General features: G+C 41.9%; 2 protein-coding genes and 1 long non-coding RNA gene across 3 annotated transcripts; all 3 read left to right on the top strand.

Moving 5' to 3' along the window:
* The first annotated feature begins 8,598 nt into the window (after positions 1 to 8,598).
* LOC135164547 (uncharacterized) lies at positions 8,599 to 9,615 on the top strand. The gene is made up of 2 exons (XM_064125004.1): positions 8,599 to 8,704; positions 8,747 to 9,615. Exons 1-2 carry the CDS (start codon positions 8,599 to 8,601, stop codon positions 9,613 to 9,615), a joined length of 975 nt encoding a protein of 324 aa, XP_063981074.1.
* A 218-nt stretch (positions 9,616 to 9,833) lies between these two features.
* Positions 9,834 to 10,473, top strand: LOC135164546 (uncharacterized). The gene is made up of 2 exons (XM_064125003.1): positions 9,834 to 10,239; positions 10,421 to 10,473. Exons 1-2 carry the CDS (start codon positions 9,834 to 9,836, stop codon positions 10,471 to 10,473), a joined length of 459 nt encoding a protein of 152 aa, XP_063981073.1.
* Positions 10,474 to 18,974: 8,501 nt separating this feature from the next.
* LOC135164221 (uncharacterized) lies at positions 18,975 to 20,310 on the top strand. The gene is made up of 3 exons (XR_010299249.1): positions 18,975 to 19,184; positions 19,493 to 19,755; positions 19,827 to 20,310. It is a non-coding gene; the product is annotated as an uncharacterized LOC135164221 (long non-coding RNA).
* Positions 20,311 to 20,960: the final 650 nt, after the last annotated feature.

The raw sequence follows: 20,960 nt of genomic DNA, 5'->3' as shown, positions 1-20,960 counted from the left end.
GTTGGTGACTCAGACCGTCCCCTTCGTCTCGTTTATAGAGCACGTCCGGGGCTGAGAAAATCTAAGATAAAAATTAACATCGTCTGGTTGTTGGAATTCCTGCTAATCGGCAGGTCCACACCAACACAATCACGCCAGCTCACCGTTTGGCAGGACCATAACAAATCGGTCGTTGCCATGGGCCTACCTCACGTTTTTTCGATGAGGGGGCGCCACTTCCTGGACCGCTCCTAGCTATCCTGCATAGGAAAGTTGCCCCCACCACCGACCACGAGGATCCCCGAATTCGACTCATCCGATCGATCGGGCGATTCGCTCGTTCACTCGCTTCCGGATTATTGTATTAGCAACACGTGATTATTTAGTGCCGTTCAGATATCTAAATCGATCTTTCTAGACCACTCTGACTCGTTATACTCGCGGAACAGCTCTTTGGGTTTATTTGTAACTAGTTTTATATTAACGGACCGCTCATCAATAGTTTACTATAATTAACATTGTTCCAACATACAATTGTGGTTGTTTTACTAAATAAACGCGACTTGTGTGACACGTGCTCAGTGTGTAACTGTTCCTTCTTTTTTTTGGGGCGGTTCGCATCCACCCACCCCGATCCCCTCCGATCCAGGTTCCTCATTAAACACTGGTAATATTTGATTAATAAAGTCTTACACAACATTGATAGTATGCCTTGTGTTTGAATGATCAGGGTAGCGTCCAGTTTCAATAAGAGTATGTTGTGATCCCTTCGATGATTGTTGGGAACTGGAATATTTAAAAAAATATGATATTAAAATACACAAAAAAAAAGAAAAAAAAAATTTTAAGTGTGGCTTCAATATACTCATGAACTCAAATCTTAGTTAATTATTGCAATATATGACTAAAAATTTGCAAATATAAATTTTATTAATAAATTTTTCCATATTAATTCCTTCATGAATAATAAAAGAATAATTAATTGAAGACAATATTAATATAATTTATATAATTTATTAATATGATCAATATGAATACAATTAACTAAATATAAAAATATAATAATTACATTTATGGAGACTGAAAAATACGATCTACTTACTGATGACTTGGTAGTATTCCATAGTGTAGTTTCACTTTCTTTGCACAAGGTTGCTCACTTTGATCTTCTGAGTTATCACTATCACACATATTTTATTGTCAAAAATTAAACTGAAAAATTCAATAAAACGCAGGTTAGGTGTACCGTAGTAAACAACACCGTCGAACTGAGTGAGAAGCCACACCGTACACTAGACTACACATAATATATATAGGTACACCTGAGTATAGCGTAGCGACTCATCCCCACACCGTACACTCTACTACACATAATATACAGGGTGTCCCTGAATTGAACGTCCAGACTTTAAACTTAAGTTGGGGGTGAAATTCTGGATCGAAAAGTCCTCAGCGACTTTTTGATCAGACGCACTCTCTTCAACTTATTCAGGGTTGAAGTTGGACGAATCAGGGGCGTGGAATACCCGGTCGCACGACGGTGAGGAAAACGTTCGAGTGTGGTGGTGTCCCCACCATACGGTACTACTCCCCTGCGGCGGCAGAACGAGATGACTGGCGGCGGCGGGTAAGAGGAAGGGCAGGGAAATGAAAAAAATGCACACCCAAAAAAAAAAAAATCATCAGCCATTGATCATTGTTTTTCTCCTTCGCTGAAAGAAAAAATTAAAATCTCATACAGGGCCAATGGGGCTTTAAAAAATTAAATCGCCGGGTTTTTTTTCCAGCACTGTAATTTTCAACGCTTTTTTTTTCCTTTTCGATTAGATTAAGAGATGTAAGGGGCCTCAATCGATGGGGAATTTATTCCTACACGGAATGCCCTTGGTTTCATCCCTTGGCATTAATTAGGGGAGGAGTAAATACTTTTTATGTAGCGGGCGGGTGTTCATTTTTTTCATTTCCCTCCCCTTCGTCTTACCCGCCTCCGCCAGTCATCTCTTTCTGCCGCCGCAGGGGAGTAGTACGGTATGGTGGGGACACCACCACACTCGCATGTTTTCCTCACTGTCGTGCGAGCGGTTATCCCACGCCCCTAATTCGTCCAACTTCAACCCTGAATAAGTTGAAGCGGGTGCGTCTGATCAAAAAGTCGCTCAGGACTTTTCGATCCAAAATTTCACCCCCAACTTTAGTTTAAAGTCTGGACGTGCAATTCTGGGACACCCTGTATATACGCATACCTTATCATAGCGTGGCGATTCATCGCCACGCCAACGATTCGGTTTAGAAGTGAGCCTATAGATGTTTCACATGAAAAATTTTGACTCCACTGAAACAAATTACACTAATGGGGGAAATTTATTAGAAAGTTCAAAATCGCCAAAAACGCACACTTAAAATCAATCTCTTCAACTGAGTGAATTACAACCGCAACACTTGCCATCGCAGTTACAGAAGCGATATAATAAATGTCAAGAAAATGTGCCTCTACTCCCTCGATTACTACATAACATTTCTGATAATATGACTTTACCAAAACGAGAAACTTTTTCTGTTAAATATAATGAAAAAACTCAAAATTCAGCGTCTTCAGCGGATCATATATCAACTAATTTACTGTTTCGAAGCATCATGAATCGTCCCGGTGTGTCTAGCATACCTATCAGCTCGCTAATAGCTGAAATAACAAACTCACGCAAATAATAATTTTCTTCTCCATGATAGTTCTTATGATCAGATCCACCGTGGATCATTAGCTGCTAGTATAAGAAGATCGTTGAATATAATAGGACCGCAATCTAATGAACCACGAGAACCCAATGATAATAATCAATTAGATTAACCAAGTCAATGTCAGAGAAGTTCTCAAAGATCTCAATCAACTTCAAATCGTACGAATCGCCATATAATGACAATGGAGTTGGATAGTATTTCTGAATTTTATCTCGGTAGAATGAATGTTTTTTGCACACATTGTAAAGCACGGCATTTTTCTGCGGAAAGAGTATCGAATAAAGGAAATTCATTTTCTGATTGTTGCAATCAGGGAAAAGTTGCCCTCGATCCTTTGCCAGAACCACCGCTCATCATCGAGATACGCGGGAGCGTTTCGGCCAAGTATATATTTCGAAACCTCGAATAAATAAGCCGAGTGCTCCCAAGTATCTATACACGACACAACTACCCCTTCCACTACCTCCAAAACTAATTTCCGTAACTGAGTGAAAACGCGGCAATTTGCAGCAAAAATACACTTAGTTACATTACCTAAACCGCCTATGCTATATTCATTTATGTCAAGTTTTTCCGAATTAAACGCCTGATTAAAAAGATCCGCGCATAGCAACGGATTTTTTTACATATTTTCCACGGTCCGATTATCTCAGAATGAAACGGTCAGATTTTTGTTCAACAGTTGACAGCATTTGCTTCCTACGGGCGCTGTGTGGTCGGTTCGCAATCAGCGACGAGCGCGAGAAATGAGAGGTTGGCAAAAGTGTCGTGGACCTAGAGATCGTCGAAAATGAACTCTTCAAAATAATTCAAATTTATCAGTCGACGACTTAATTGTTACCCTCAAATTATGCAAATTATCAATAACTTGTATTTTTTTCTTCTGGTAATTCAGTACAAGAAGTAACGATTTTAGTTTCCATATAACGTGAGCATGAAAACAAGAATGAAAGGAATAGAGAGTGAGAGATGCGACCAATCGAATTTTGTCCAGGTTTATTTTTGTACGATAACAGTTATTAGGATTAAATAAGACTTGCTTATATTGGTATTTAAATGTGCTTGAGCAATTTCTTTAGCTTGATGATATAATCAATTTTTTTCACGTTAAGACGAGCTAGGACACGAATTTATTATTATTCTTCCACAATTTTTCAACTTGATTTTTCTAATTTTAAATTAATTGGCGAACATAACATATAGGCATTTACTAAATTCATCCAGTGATCAGCAGAAGCTATCACACTGGATGAATCCTGAAACGCGACCAGTTGAGACAACTGTTTAATTTTAGATTAGAAAGAATTAGGTCTGGTAACATATAGACATTTATCAGAATCATCCAGTGATCAGCAGGAGCTATCACACTGGATGAATCCTGAAACGCGACCAGTTGAGACAACTGTTTAATTCTAGATTAGAGAGAATCAGATCTGGTAACATATGGACATTTATCAGAATCATCCAGTGATCAGCAGGAGCTATCACACTGGCTGAATCCTGAAACGCGACCAGTTGAGACAACTGTTTAATTTTAGATTAGAAAGAATTAGGTCTGGTAACATATAGACATTTATCAGAATCATCCAGTGATCAGCAGGAGCTATCACACTGGATGAATCCTGAAACGCGACCAGTTGAGACAACTGTTTAATTTTAGAATAGAAAGAATTAGGTCTGGTAACATATAGACATTTATCAGAATCATCCAGTGATCAGCAGGAGCTATCACACTGGATGAATCCTGAAACGCGACCAGTTGAGACAACTGTTTAATTTTAGATTAGAGAGAATCAGATCTGGTAACATATAAACATTTATCAGAATCATCCAGTGATCAGCAGAAGCTATCACACTGGATGAATCCTGCAACGCGACCAGTTGAGACAACTGTTTAATTCTAGATTAGAGAGAATCAGATCTGGTAACATATAGACATTTATCAGAATCCTCCAGTGATCAGCAGAAGCTATCACACTGGATGAATCCTGAAACGCAACCAGTTGAGACAACTGTTTAATTTTAGATTAGAAAGAATTAGGTCTGGTAACATATAGACATTTATCAGAATCATCCAGTGATCAGCAGGAGCTATCACACTGGCTAAATCCTGAAACGCGACCAGTTGAGACAACTGTTTAATTTTAGATTAGAAAGAATTAGGTCTGGTGACATATAGATATTTATCAGAATCATCCAGTGATCAGCAGAAGCTATCACACTGGATGAATCCTGAAACGCGACCAGTTGAGACAACTGTTTAATTTTAGATTAGAGAGAATCAGATCTGGTAACATATAGACATTTATCAGAATCATTCGGTGATCAGCAGGAGCTATCACACTGGATGAATCCTGAAACGCGACCAGTTGAGACAACTGTTTCATTTTAGATTAAAGAGAATCAGATCTGGTAACATATGGACATTTATCAGAATCATCCAGTGATCAGCAGGAGCTATCACACTGGATGAATCCTGAAACGCGACCAGTTGAGGCAACTGTTTAATTTTAGATTAGAGAGAATCAGACCTGGTTTGGTTAATGGAACTATTGGAGTTGTAACAGCAGTTACTAAATCCGTTAATAAGGCAGCAGAATATATAAATTCTATAACCGTTCGCCTAGAATCGGGGAAAGAATACGAAATTGAACGTATCGACGTAAAATTCGAAATCATGAGTGGAGCTTACATATCGAGACGACAGTTTCTCATCTGTTTGAGCTATGGATTTACAATTCATAAGAGTCAAGGCTTGAGTTTACACCTTGCTGTTATGGATGTGGGACAAACCATATTTTCTTCTGGCCAAACGTACGTCGCTCTTACACGAGTAACTACATTGGGAGGCGGCCATTTGATCAATTTCGATCCATCTTCGGCAAAAGCTTCCATTACGGCCATTGAAGAATACAATAGACTTGGGGCAAAATACAGACCTGATATGAAACAAATACCTCTGCCCGATAAATATTGACCGAAGGTATGGGACACCCAGTGGGCTTTTGAAATTGGTTCAAATGATGAGACGAATGTAGAAAATAAACAAGTCGATATAAGTTCGTCTATCTGTGGGCTATGCAATTCTGCCGGTGGTGCCAGTTATGCTAATGCAGTAATTCAATGCATATTTGGGTCCCTCGTAATACGCCAAGTACTGTTGCTCACCCCCGAAGATGAGCACTCAGTAATAAATGAATTATTGAAAAAATACATAGAAGGCTCTGAAGTTTTGAATGCAAGTGCACTCATACAATTCGTCGATGATAAATTTTCTCTTGATAACGAGCAGGATCCCGTAATCTTTCTGGAGCGTTTATGTGACCAAGTGCGTGATTTACAACAAAATTTTAAACATGAATTTACTCATCTTGATCGATGTAAAGTATGTAATTATATGAAAACTTCAAAAGAGAATAATATTGTTTTGAGTTTATCATTTAATAACATCAAAGAACCAGTGTCCTTAGATGATTTGATCACAAGATCACTGTCATGTTGGTACGACGTTTCACAACATTGTGATAATTGTGGACATGTCACTGATGCTTCACGAAAAACATGCTTAAGTAGTAGCTGCGGGGTACTTATTGTAAAATTGAACATTTTTTCGTTCAATAAAAAGGATGTTAAACAAAAAATCAGCAGTTGGAAACTTAAAGCAGTTCCAACAACTATAGTTGAAATCTGTGGTGATTCATATTCCGTCCATAGTGCCGTGTTACATGGCAAAATCGGAAAAAAACACCACTATATTAGACTGCTTAGGGATAAGAAAACCGAATGGATAAAAACAGACGATACAAACATTGCCAAAATGCGATGGTCGAGAAATTCTAAGGATGTCTATCTTTTATTTTTAGAACGGAGCAAATCTAAGTAATAGTAAGACTCTCATTCGATAGTAGCTTGGGTAGTGGAGGTATGAAATCTCTTGCCCATTTTGAAAAAATGCTTGAAATCCGCCAAAAAACAAAAACAAAACATGTTTTTGTAAAAAAATGCGCCAAGCATATATTTCGATGTTGTTCATTTGAAAAACAAAATTGAAAAAAAACTTAAAACAACAATTACTTAAAAAGTGAAGCCACAATTATGGAAATTTGAAAAAACTACAGAAATAACAAAAGACGCCAAGCTCATTGATTGAATTTACCAGTGGAGAAAGCTGGTGATAATAGGAGTCCTTAAACCCTTTTTGAGTTCTCTATGAATATTTTGACTAAGACGAGTACCATAATATCCTACAAAGGACATCGCAGTCAATTCAAATACTCGACTCAAATCGACAGGGGTAAAAAGTCCTTTGTGAATCAAAAAATTATTCAGCCATATGGTCAGGATCAACGTACTTGGCGCAGTTTTTTCGAAACTCACCACTTTCTCTTTAGAACTAGCGACAACAGACTACTTTCCTCTATTACACGAACTGTCGTTTAGTCTGGGAATTCTAGGGGAATCAACAAAGCGAAAAATTGAACCGAAAGTTCCATCTGGTTATCGTGAAAAGGTCTATGAGTTTGATAATCTTGACGAGCAGACCATCGGACTAGGGAATTTTTTACAATTCAACTATGTTCGAGACACTAACTAGCGTAGGTCGACGGTTGATGCATAGGGATGAGAATCTTGACGAGCAGACCATCGGACTAGTGAATTTTCTACCATTCAACTATGTTCGAGACACAAACTATCGTAGTTCCTCAGTTGATGCATAGGGATGAAAGATTCTTACGACGAACTTCTCAGTCAGCAGTGCTATACGGGTCAGCACTGCTCAGGTCAAGACTCACGGGCGGTTTTTAACGAAAAAAGGAAAGATCGCATATCCAAATGGGCTAGGTCATCAGGAAAAACCGCGCCAAGTACGTTGATCCTGACCATATGGCTGAATAATTTGTTGATTCACAAAGGACTTTTTACCCCTTTCGATTTGAGTCGAGTATTTGAATTGACTGCGATGTCCTTTGTAGGATATTATGGTACTCGTCTTAGTCAAAATATTCATAGAGAACTCAAAAAGGGTTTAAGGACTCCTATTATCACCAGCTTTCTCCACTGGTAAATTCAATCAATGAGCTTGGCGTCTTTTGTTATTTCTGTAGTTTTTTCAAATTTCCATAATTGTGGCTTCACTTTTTAAGTAATTGTTGTTTTAAGTTTTTTTTCAATTTTGTTTTTCAAATGAACAACATCGAAATATATGCTTGGCGCATTTTTTTACAAAAACATGTTTTGTTTTTGTCTTTTAAACACCTTTTTGAAGATACCCATGAGTTTTCGGATCATTTTTATCAACGCATCCGTTATTATAATAATTGTGTAGGGTTACTTTTTAAAAGATAAATCAGTATATTTTCAATGAAAAGTGTACAAATGATTCTAATGCTAAATTCAGTATATTCGCTATTCTTAATTCACTGCTCACTCTTAAACACTTACACCAAAAACCTCTAACTATTCGTCTATCTAAAATACGGCTAACGTCTACAAAGCGTCTATCGTCTACGGTTGCTAAAACACGACTCTGGCCCTGTCCCTCTTTGCAACCCTGGACTGGGCCCTAATCATGTCACGTGGTCCTAACATCCCTGGACCACGCTGGCAGCACCGATCTCCATCTGGCACATCTGTGGGCCTCATAAACCCACAGACCCTCTAAGTGCATTTATAGTACAGGCTTTCATTCCTGTACCAATCTATGCCTATTTGTGGGGAAACCCCACAAATAGTACCTACGCTAACACTATCATATAAACTATGGCTCTAGACTATCTTAAGAAAAACATCTGTTTATACTATTATTTTAATTATGGGGATTTCCCCATAATTATTCGCGATACTCACAATTGTTTTTCTTTTGCGTCTTTTAATGCAAATCTTATGGATTTTCAAAACATTCGACCCGGTCCATACTGCTTTAAAATTCGGGGACAGATCTACTATCAAATCAATACTTCTTTGTATTCAGCTCAGAATGAATTACCAAGTGATGGCTAACTTTTCATCATCGATTCAAATGAAGCAACAGATTGCAGACTCAGTCGCAATCCCGATTTGAATGCAGAAATTCTCCGAGACATTGATAACGCAATGCGCCAATATAATGTCTTGGCTGAATCGTATAAAATGATGAAGGAAGAGATAGAATCAATGAGAATAAGAAATAATAATGAAGAACCTGAAATGCAATTACTCTTCACACTCAAAAAAGGTTCAGACAGAAGACGTTACAATTTCCAACGAGTCAACGAAGTAGCCACAGTATTTTCTATCACGACAAATGGTAAAATACCAGAATCGTATGTTACTATATACAATAAAGATAAGAGAGAATTACAGTTCGTAAGTTCGATGAATGATAATGTTGAGCCGTGGACTTACCCCTTATTTTATCCACTTGGAACTAAGGGTTGGCATGACGATATTCCGCAAGTTACGGGTTCACGCAAAGGTACTCGAAATGCATATTTCAAATATCGAATGACAATCCGAGATGACGAAGTCAATTACGTTGTAAAAGGACGTCGACTATTTCAGCAATGGATTGTGGATTCTTACGTGAAGATAGAAAGAGACCGAATGAATTATTTTCGAAGAAAACAGTCAGAACTGCGCGTTGACTCATACCAAGGTTTAATAGAGCATTTGCAGAATCTAGCAAATGATACGAATACTCGAATAGGTAAAATATTCATTCTTCCTTCTACTTTCGTAGGATCACCCCGATATATGAAGCAAACGTACCAAGATGCTATCACAATAGTACGTGAATACGGCAAACCTGATTTATTCATCACAATGACTTGTAATCTTAAGTGGGTTGAGATTACTGAAAATCTGTCAGATGGTCAAATTGCATCTGACAGACCAGACTTAGTAACACGTGTTTTTGAATAGAAAAAAAATGAGTTGATTAGATTGATAAAGAAAGAGAAACTTTTTGGAGAGCCCCAAGCGTATGTGTACGTGATTGAGTATCAAAAACGCGGACTACCGCATGTTCATCTATTATTAACATTGAAACCCAATTCCAAAATTACGACTCCAGAAATCGTAGATAAATATATTTCCGCTGAAATTCCAAGTCCATCAGAAAATCCAAGATTTATACCAATATGATCCATGGTCCTTGCGGTGCTTGGTGTTTAGCCGATAAAGGTAAGTGTTCAAAGAAATTCCCCAAGATTTTCTCAGATCGAACAACTATGGATGGAGATGGTTATCCTCATTATAAACGTAAAAATACTACGTCTTACACTCGTCGCGATGGTTTTGTTTTTGATAATCGTCATGTAGTCCCTCATAATCAACAATTATTATTGATGTTCAATTGCCACATCAATGTAAAAGTTGTTACAAGCGTGAAAGCGGTTAAATATCTTTACAAGTATATTTATAAAGGGCACGATGCCGCTGCTGTGGTAATTCAAGAATCTGAATCCAATCAAGATCAAGGTGTTATAGATCATGACGAAATTCGTAACTATGTGGAAACTCCCTATGTTAGTCCTCCTGAAGCCTGTACACGAATTCTATATTACGATATGCTGTGACGTATTTTCGAAGGCTCGCGGAACCCTCCGTCCATTCGCCCGCCCTCTGGCACCAGAACACCCCTCAAACCAAATCAGAAAAATCCGTCAGGCGCCAGGTCATTAAAACGGAATGACCACCGTAAATAAAAACACTTCTCCGCTCTCAGCTCCAATAACTCCGGCAGCTCCGTTCGTTGAGATTCAATTAATCAAAAGCTGAAAGGGGATGCAACTGGGACTTTTTTTTAAAACAAAAAAAAAACAACGTGTTTGAATTATTGTGATGTTCCGGGATGTTTTGGGCCGGATGGGATAGTGGGTGAGGAAGTTCCGGAGATGACGAATAATTGGCACTTGGTGTGATGAATGTCCGATTTATTTCTTTAAATATTATATACACTGTGTGCACTCCGAGGTGTTAAAACTATTCGTTAATTAATAGTGGACTGTCTTTTCCGCCGTGTTTGATTTGCCGATCTAACCCCGTTGGTTATCCGATGGTAGCCAATAATTCCCCGGTGGAATTTCCGTAAGACACACCGTATGTCTTGTCCGAATGCTAGATGATGGCGTACTGACCATCGTAACGATCCCGAGATCGATCGCGACCTCTCGTTACGATGGTCAAGGGTGATTGGCCGAGGTCGTCCGGTTGGTCATCCTGAATTGACCCCGGGATTTTGAACACACCGCCCGCCCTGCGTCACCCCCCTGGGTGACGATGTAGACTGTCCGTTTTAATTTTGACCTTCCAGTAGGTCGCCGTTGATTGGTAGTGGTACCAAACGATGTATTGCCCGCTGCGTTTCCTTGTTGCTCTTCCAAAGTGTGACAACCCTGGTCAAGTTGTCCCGTCCCGGGTGGATCCTGATGACTCGAGCCAGGGGCCATCTGGTTGGCGGTTCCTGCTCATTTGATATGAGAACCAACGTCCCAATTTTAATGTCGTCCGTTGGTTTCCTCCACCGATAGATTTGTTGGTAGCGATGCACGCACTCGCGTGCCCAATGGTCCCAGAAGTTCTGCACCTTCTGCGTGATAAGTTGCCACCGGTTTAGCTGATCCGTGTTGATGTTTTCCAGACTTGGTTCTGGAATCGCTGTCAGCGATCCGCCGATGTTGAAGTGCCCTGGTGTCAATGCCGTTGTGTCTTGCGGGTCGTTATTTATCGGGCAGAGTGGCCTCGAGTTCAGGATGGCTTCAACCTGAGTCAGAAGAGTCGTAAATTCCTCGTACGTCAGAGTTGAAGTTCCTATCACTCTCCGTAGGTGATGTTTCGTGGATTTAACCGCGGCCTCCCACTTGCCTCCCATGTGTGGCGAGTAGGGCGGGTTAAATCTCCATTCCGTTCCGTTTGTTGCTAGCCAGTTCTTGATGGTTGCCGATTCGCTGGATGCCTGGTGGATAATTTGCCGTAATGCCTTTTCTACCCCGATGAAGTTTAATCCCCTGTCACTGGTCAGGGTCGCGCAAATTCCCCGTCTTGCCGTAAATCGCTTGTACGCTGCGATGAATCCGTCCGCCGTGAGATCTGTGACCAGTTCCAAGTGTGTGGCGGATGTGGCGAAGCGGACAAATAAGCAAATGTACGCCTTGTACATCGTTTTGCCTGCCCCGGAGCCTCTTCACCTCAGGATGTTGATTGGGCCGGCGAAGTCTACTCCTGAGTGAAGGAAGACTCGTGATGGTGTCACTCGTCGCGATGGCAGCTGTCCCATCAGCTGTTGAGCTCGCACAGCTCGATGACGTGCGCAGGTGACGCACTTTAATATGTGTGAGCGTACTGGTGCCCGTCCTCCGATGATCCAGTACCTCTGCCGGATGTGTGCCAACGTGAGTTGCGTTCCCCCGTGGAAGCTCCTCTGATGAGCTTCCGCAATGATGAGTGATGATAGCGGTGAGTGACGTGGGAGAATAATTGGATTCTTCTCCTCCGGATCCAATGTTGAATTCCGAAGACGTCCGCCCATGCGCATGACGTCGTTCTCCAGGTATGGCGTCAGCGTCGCCATACGATGCTTGGCTGCCAGTGATCTTCCAGCCTTTAATGTGTTGATTTCCCGTTCGAAGTATCGCTGTTGGGTGTACTTAACCCAGAACAGTCTTCCGTCCTCTATTTCCGTAGTTCCGAGTTGTGGAGAATCCGGTGTTGGTTGTCCCTTGAATTTATTTACTGCTCGATTCACCCAGGCTGTGATTCGAGCTACCTTGTTCCATGACGAAATCCGGTTGATCAGTGCATCTTCGTCGACAATGTGCACTGGATATGAGCTGGTGGTGGGTGGTTTCGCCTCCATTGCCACCGCTGATGCTAATTCCGAGGTTGATGCTAATTCCGTTGATGCTGCTTCCGTTGATGCTGCTACCCATTGTTCTGGTGGTTGGACAAGCCATGATGGTCCAGTCCACCAGAGATGATGCTCCCGCAATTCCGTTGGTGATATTCCTCTTGATGCGCAGTCCGCTGGATTCTCCATGCCGTTGATGTGATTCCATTTGGCAGTAGGCAGGGTTTCTTGGATCTTGAGAACCCTGTTCTGCACAAAGTCCTTCCACCGTGATGGATCTCCGTTGATCCATGCGATGGCTACTGATGAGTCGCTCCATAAGTAGAGCTCCGCATCCTCAAGTTCCAGAGTTCGCTGTACATAGGCCATTAGATTTGTGACCATGACAGCTGCCGTGAGCTCCAGCCGTGGAATGGTCATCTTCTTGAGGGAAGCCACCTTGGTTTTGGCACAAACCAAGTTGACATTGACTCCCGATGATGCTGACCAGGATCGAAGATAGACCGATGCACCCATTGCCAGGGTCGATGCGTCCGCAAATCCGTGAAGTTGTATTTTCTTTCCCGCTGAAAGGTGTAGCCATCGTGGTATTGATAGGCTGCTCAGCCGTTGAAGTTCCTCCCTGAAACTTCTCCACCGTTTAGCGTGTGTCATTGGTATTTGCTCGTCCCAGTCGAGTTTGAGCAGCCACAATTCTTGTATAAATATTTTTGCCGTGATGGTGACCGGTGCTATTAGTCCCAAAGGATCATAAATTTGCGCAATCTCGGACAGGATTACGCGTTTGGTGATGGTGTCTCCGCTGAAGTTTCTTGCCTTGAAGTGGAAAGTGTCTGTCTGAGGCTGCCAGCAGAGGCCCAGCACTTTCACTGATGATTCCCCGAATTCGATAGTTGGAGCTGATTCCGCCGATATTCCGAGTTGTCCGAGTGTCCGTGGCGCGTTTCTGCACCATTTCTGCAGTGGCATGCCGCCCGCCATGCAGAGTCCGATTAGATCCTTGATTATTTCTTCCAATTCCTCTTCGGTTTCTGCACCTCCGTAGATATCGTCAACGTATCGCCCCCGTACGAACGTTGATAAAGCCAAAGGAAATCGATGACCTTCATCGATTGCCAGCTGCTTCAGCACCCGAAGAGACAGCCAAGGTGCACAGCTGGTCCCGTAAGTGACCGTTGTTAACTGGTATTCGATGATCTGGCCGTCGTCGTCCTTCCAGAAGATTCGTTGATAGTCCCAATCATCCTGATGGACGCGAATCTGACGGAACATTTTTTCTATGTCCGCTCCGAAGACCAATCGATGCCGACGAAGCCAGATGAGGACGTCAGAGCACTCCGTTTGAAGTGTCGGTCCTGAATGAAGGATGTCATTCAGTGACACTCCCGTAGAGCTTCGATGTGAAGCGTCGAATACGACCCTTAGTTTGGTCGTCGTGCTATCTGGTCTCAACACTCCGTGATGAGGGAAGTAGTATGCCAGCCGTGTCTCTGACGTCGATGGTGCCCGTTGCATGTGATCCAAGGCCTCATACTCCTTAATGAATTTCCGGTATAGTGTATGAGCCTGTGGATCTGCCGCCAATCGCCTGTTGAGCTTCTGTAAGCGAATCCGAGCCGTCGATGCTGTATCCCCTAGGATGGCAGGCGATGATTTAAACGGTAGACGTACTGTATACCGTCCCGTTGCGTCTCTTCTATGAGTTTCCAAAAAATGCTGCTCGCATTCTGTGTCAGCCTTACTCATTACCGTTGATGGGTTGTCCGGTATTCCTTCCTGCGTCCAGAACTTCTTTAAGCAGTCCAATAATTGTTGGTTGATAGTCCGTGTGGTCACCCTCAGTGACCGCTTCTTAGCGCAGCCTGCACAGCAGACTGGCCCCGACACTACCCAGCCAAAGGATGTCTGCTGGGCTATGAGAGCCGTTCCGTTGTATCTCATAATTCCGTCCGTGATAATTTTCCCGTAGTAATCAGCTCCGATGATTATGTCAATAGCCCCAGGTTGTAGGAATGTCCGATCCGCCAAATTGAGTTCCCATAGTTCCTGGGGAGTCCGTGTGTCACAGGCAAATGGTGGGATCTTTGCTGTGAGCTTGCTCATGATGTGAGCCTCCAAGTTGAGCAACGCAGTAGAATTGTGTCTCGGTTGTAAGTCGAATGACACAACCCCACGCGTGCTTCCCGAGGAAGTTTCTCCGATGCCGATGATTGATAATGATGAGGACCTCCGTTTCAATTGTAGTTGATTGACCAAGCGCTCAGATACCAATGACACTTCTGAGCCTTGGTCGATGAGGATCCTTGCTGGTCTTGAATATCCGTGGTGATTCAGGGCAATAACCCTTGCGGTTGCCAGGACGACCAGTTGATTTCCCTGCTGAGAGCTCTGTTGAACTTCCAATACGCTGCGTGTGTCCACCTGATTGACCGACTGCGGTTCCGACTGGTATTGATCCCCGTGGTGATTGTCCGGTTGCTTCTCCGAGTATGGTTCCTCTTCACGAGGCATGGCTTCTACATGGGATTTCTGTCCGAATTGATTTTCCGCCGAATGTGGATGATCACCCGAATATTGCTGCTTTGCCGATAGATTTGCCGAATGGTGGTACACTTCCGAGTTATAAGATTCCCCGAGATGAGTCTGAGAGGTCGTCGACCTCTTCCCCGATGGTGATGCGCCGTGTTGCTGGTCCTGGCGTGATGGTGGTCCCGGTTGTTCGTTGACAGGAACCGCCTTGATGCTCGCTCCGGTTCCGGTTCCCGTGATGTTTCCTGTCAACGTACACAGCGGTTAAGGTAGCCGTATTTATTATAGTGAATAATAAAGTGCTACTTAACCGCTCGTGCTTGGCTCCCAAGATGTGCTGGCCTTTGTTGAGGTTTCCGGTGTATCGTGCCTCCTCTCATGAATAAGAGTGTGGTGCAACCCGTTGCAATGGCGACACCTCCTGGTGCTCTTGCATTTGGTTGCCCGATGAGGCCCCAAGCAATTGTAGCACAGTCCCTCGTCTACTAGGAACTGCCTCTTTTGAACGGCATTCATGCCGAAGAACTTGGCACACTCAGGTCCAATCCAGTGTGGCCCTCCGCAGGCCACACATGCCGTCCTTTTGCTTGAGGTTCCCTTAACCTCTGATGATGGTCCCGATGACGTTCCGTGATGAGCCTTTGCTGACTGTTTCGGCCGTTCCGAAGTCAGCTTTTCCCCTTCCCTCTCGATATTTTCCCAGGCCCTTGCTCGGGCCCTGAGGAACTCGCGGAAAGTCTCCAGCTGCGGGGGATCTGTAGAGTCTCCCAGCTTCAGCTCCCAGTCCTGGCTGGAGTTCCGATCCAGAGACCTTCTGATAAGGTGACAGATCATGATGTCCCACCACTCTGTCGGTGCCCCGAGGTTTTTGAGTGCCGTGAGCGATTCCGTAACCGCGTCGATTACCTGAAGGAGGCTCTTAGACGATAGCTCCTTCACGTCCTTCAGTTTTAGCAGCCGATTTAGATGAGCTGCCATAATCAGCCGTGGGTTCTCGTACCGGGCTATGGGCTTCTTCCAGGCTGTCTCGTAGTGGGCAGCTCCCGTCCCGATGTTGGTGATGAGCTCTGCCGCCGATCCCTTTAGTGCCTTCCTTAGCCGTATCATCTTGTCCATATCCGAGTAGCCGGCCTGGCTGTGGACAAGTGATACGTAGGCGTCGTGGAAGTTTCTCCACTCCGAGTAGGTGCCGTGGAACTCCGGCACCTGTAATCTTTCCAAATGGCTGGTTGAGGGTCCCTGTGGATTCCCCGATCCGCGTTGTGGGAGACTAGCCGCTCTGCGGCCTAGCTCGTCCATCGCCTTCCGATAGATCCTGTCCGCCTGGGCGAACATATCCTCCGCGAAGTAAGGGTGGTCCATGACTTCTTCGCCTGATTCCTCAATCAGCTTCTCGTGGTAGGCCGAGAATTTGGACCACGTGTCCCCTACCACGATCCGATTTGATTGGAGCTCATCATAGCGAAGGGCTCCTGCCTCTTCGCTCCGCAATCTTTCCGTGATCTCCCGTAGAGATCTCATCCGAGTTAGTTGGATCCTGATCCGGTTTTCCACACTACTTGGCCAAGGTGTGATAGACCTCCTAGTCTTGGTAACCGGCTCCGATACCAGTTCCTTGGAGGAGGCCTCCTCCGATGCGTTGCCGGGAATTTTCGTCGTGGGATCCTCCGAAATTCCCATCGATGCGAGAATCCGATCATTCTCCTCCATCATCGTGATCCATAATTGGGAGGGATCTCGTTCCATTATTATTGATGAGTGTCCCTTTAAATTGTGATTTAAATTTATTAAATTTGGACCCAACTAACTATGTATCCCTTATTTGATGAGTGGCGCATGCGTTGACACGGGATGTATAGACGCTGATGGTTGACTTACCGATTGGTTGGTAAGTATTTACCGACTATTCTTAATATACCTCCGATGTGTTACCGACCGCCTCGTCGATCGATAACGCGCTCGATGCCGAGTTGAGCGCCCGATGTGCTCGACCTTGGTACCTCTCAAGTAAACCGATGTAAACAAAGCCCGTTGCTATTGTTCCGTGCGTAATCCCTTGAGGAATTTGGCCGATGTCCTCGCCGAGACCGTGGGTTCTATGAAGTGGGCCCCGTAGATTACCACGTGGCCGGCGTCCCTTTATCCCACGTTGAATTCCCACGTTGAATTTTCCGCTGCACTTCACACACTTCACTCCCGAATCCGGCTCGAAGGACCAATGTTTGAATTATTGTGATGTTCCGGGATGTTTTGGGCCGGATGGGATGGTGGGTGAGGAAGTTACGGAGATGACGAATAATTGGCACTTGGTGTGATGAATGTCCGATTTATTTCTTTAAATATTATATACACTGTGTGCACTCCCAGGTGTTAAAACTATTCGTTAATTAATAGTGGACTGTATTTTCCGCCGTGTTTGATTTGCCGATCTAACCCCGTTGGTTATCCGATGGTAACCAATAATTCCCCGGTGGAATTTCCGTAAGACCCACCGTATGTCTTATCCAAATGCTAGATGATGGCGTACTGACCATCGTAACGATCCCGAGATCGATCGTGACCTCTCGTTACGATGGTCAAGGGTGATTGGCCGAGGTCGTCCGGTTGGTCATACTGAATTGACCGCGGGATTTTGAACACACATGTTTTTCTTAAGATAGTCTAGAGCCATAGTTTATATGATAGTTTTAGCGTAGGTGCTATTTCTGCTTTTCTGCTGAGATTCCAGAAGTTTTAAAAATTGATATTGTCGAAAATAATTCACTAGATTTATCTCACATCTGCGATGCAGAGTTGCGTGAAAACATTAGTGGTATTATTAATACATACAAGCTGATAATGACGCCAGACGTAGGAATGACGATGGAGTTAATTTTGACAGAAGATACCCCGGTATTTCAGAGGCCAAGACGATTGTCATTTTTTGAAAAACAAGAAGTAGACAGGCCAGTAGGTGAATGGCTGAAGCAGCGGATTGCCCATACATCGAATTCAGAATTTGCTAGTCCCATTGTTTTAGTTGGAAAAAAGAATGGTGAGACGAGAATTTGCGTAGATTACCGTAAATTGAACACAAAGATTGTAAAAGACCGTTATCCTCTGCCGTTGATAGATCAATTAGACCGGTTCCAAGGCGCGAAAATTTTTACAGCACTAGATCTTAAGAATGGATTTTTTCACGTTGACGTAGCGGAAGAAAGTCGGAAGTATACTTCATTCGTGACACCGAACGGGCAGTATGAATTTCTAAAGATGCCATTCGGTCTTTGTAATTCACTGTCGGTATTTCAACGATTCATAAACGCGGTTTTTCTTGCTGCAATCACGAAAAATATCGTGTTTACATATATGGACGTGTTTGAAACGTAGAAAATTAGCGCCAATTAGTAGTTAAGTCAATCGGTCAGAACCAAAAGGTCAACAGCGACACCTCGGGTCAGTAGACCAACGAGATGACCCCGGAAGTCCGAATAATCACCCCAGTCTATCGTTGTCACTCACCGAGAGCGGTAACGTGCGTCATTAGTCAGAAAATCTCCACTTTGTTAACCAGTACATCACCAAGTACATCTACGAGTACATCTCCATCAGAGATATAAGGACGATTTTTCCTTATATATTTAACCCAACAGTGTATACATCAATTGTGCATTAGAGACTCAATTCTAACGAATTAATTAAGTACATCATCAATTTAGTGTTAAAAACAGTGTTAAGGGGTTACATGGGTTTCCTCGGGCAAAAAACGGCCTTTTTTCAATAATTTTTTTTGCATATAAAAAATGAAATATTTAGATGAAACTTTTGATGTGAAACATCTATAGGCGCACCCCTAAACTGAATCGTTGGCCTGGCGATACTTGCCGTGGCGAGCATTCGCCAGGCTATACTAAGGTATGCCTATCTATATTCTGTGTAGTAGAGTGTACGGTGTGGCTTCTCACTCAGTTCGACGTTGTTGTTTACTACGGTACACATAACCTGCGTTTTATTTAATTTTTCATTTTAATTTTTGACAATAAAATATGTGTGACAGTGATAACTCAGAAGATCAAAGTGATCAACCTTGTGCAAAGAAAGTGAAACTACACTATGGTATACTACCAAGTCATCAGTAAGTAGATCGTATTTTTCAAGTCTCCATAAATGTAATTATTATATTTTTATATTTAATTAATTATATTCATATTAATCATATTAATAATTTATATAAATTATATTAATATTATCTTCAATTAAGGATTCTTTTATTATTCATGAAGGAATTAATATAGAAAAATTTATTAATAAAATTTATACTTGCAAATCTTTAGTCATATATTGCAATAATTAACTAAGATTTGAGTTCATGAGTATATTGAAGCCACACTTAAATTTTTTTTTTTTGTGTATTTCAATATCATATTGTTTTAAATATTTCAGTTCCCAACAATCATCAGAAGGATCACAAAATATTATTATTGAAACTGGACGTCACCCTGATCAGTTAAACACAAGGCATACTATCAATGTTGTGTCAGACTTTATTAATCGAATAGTACCAGACTATTTTAAACTATTGCATCTATTGGAAATATGTGTTCTTCACATGTTAAACTACAAGACGGAAGTGAATTAATTATGATTGTAATATACATTTCACCTAATAACAAAATGGATTATCTCATTTCATTTTTACATGAAAGGTTATTTCCTTATAGTCAAACAGGTTCAATAATTCTTAAAACGAATAAACATAAACTACCATTATTTTTAGCTGCATATTTCAGTGTAAATTTTGCAAGAGCTGAATCAATGCCATTAATGACATTTCTTCAAAAAGAATTTCAATGGCAAATCAATAACGATCCAAAAGAATCTACTACCAAATATGGAACAACAATAGATGCTGTATTTGTGAGATATCTTGATGGTGTTTCATCCAATACTTTTGTAACGTACTTTAGTTATCATCGACCAATCGTCACAGTAATACCGGCAGAGGAAAAATAGAATATAACTATTATTGAAGCCACAGATGAAAATATTTAAATTGTGGCAACTTGATACTAATATCGAATTTTTATATCATGTAAATAAATGTTTATTAAATAAAGTTACCATTTACTGTAAGAATCTCGTAATACTTCATTTTTTCATTAGGCTATATTTAATTCCTGTAATAATATTATCTTTTATGCATATTACTTGTACACACACGATGTTTCACATCTGCCAGGCGTCCCATGACGGCTCATTTTTTTTATTATTTAAAAGATACATATTTAATAAACATTTTGTGAAATTTTCAAAAAAAAATATCAAGATGGCGGCCATTACGACGCCATTTCCGGCAGTCCCTCGGAAAAAAGGTGTCTCCGCGTTGTCAGCAGAACTTCTTTCAGGATTATCTGAAATGAAAGGAAAAAATTCGTGTTTTAGTAAAGACAACAAACTAGGTATTGGACGAAGGAAAAAAAATGAAAATTCGATTTTTGGCAGACATTTTTATAAAAAAATGCAAATTTTGATGAAAATTTCTCGAAATTTTTTTATTTTTAAATAGTTGTAATTAAAAAAAAAAATCCTTCGTTCAAGACCTTGTAAATGATATCTCGAAGACTTGTGTAAAATTTCATTAAGATCGGTTGAGTAGTTCGCGAGACATCTTGACAACCGACTTTGAAAACATAGTTTTGAGAAAAACGCGTTTAAAGTTTTGGAGACAATAAAAGTGGGAAAAAAAATCTTTTTTTCAACTTACATTGAATGGTCGATTCCTGGGCCATAAAGTAGAGAACCTGCTGCAGCTGCAATGTCCAGGGCATCCTTTTGCTCCTGTCGATGACGAACACTGGCTTATCTGGGCTCTAGACACTTTAAACGGCTCTAGACACTTTGAATTACCTCA

Source organism: Diachasmimorpha longicaudata, chromosome 7, assembly GCF_034640455.1.
Source record: "Diachasmimorpha longicaudata isolate KC_UGA_2023 chromosome 7, iyDiaLong2, whole genome shotgun sequence".
Classification (NCBI taxonomy): Eukaryota; Metazoa; Arthropoda; class Insecta; order Hymenoptera; family Braconidae; genus Diachasmimorpha; species Diachasmimorpha longicaudata.
The sequence above is the reverse complement of the archived record's forward strand: the minus strand, read 5'-3'. Positions and strand labels throughout refer to the sequence as shown.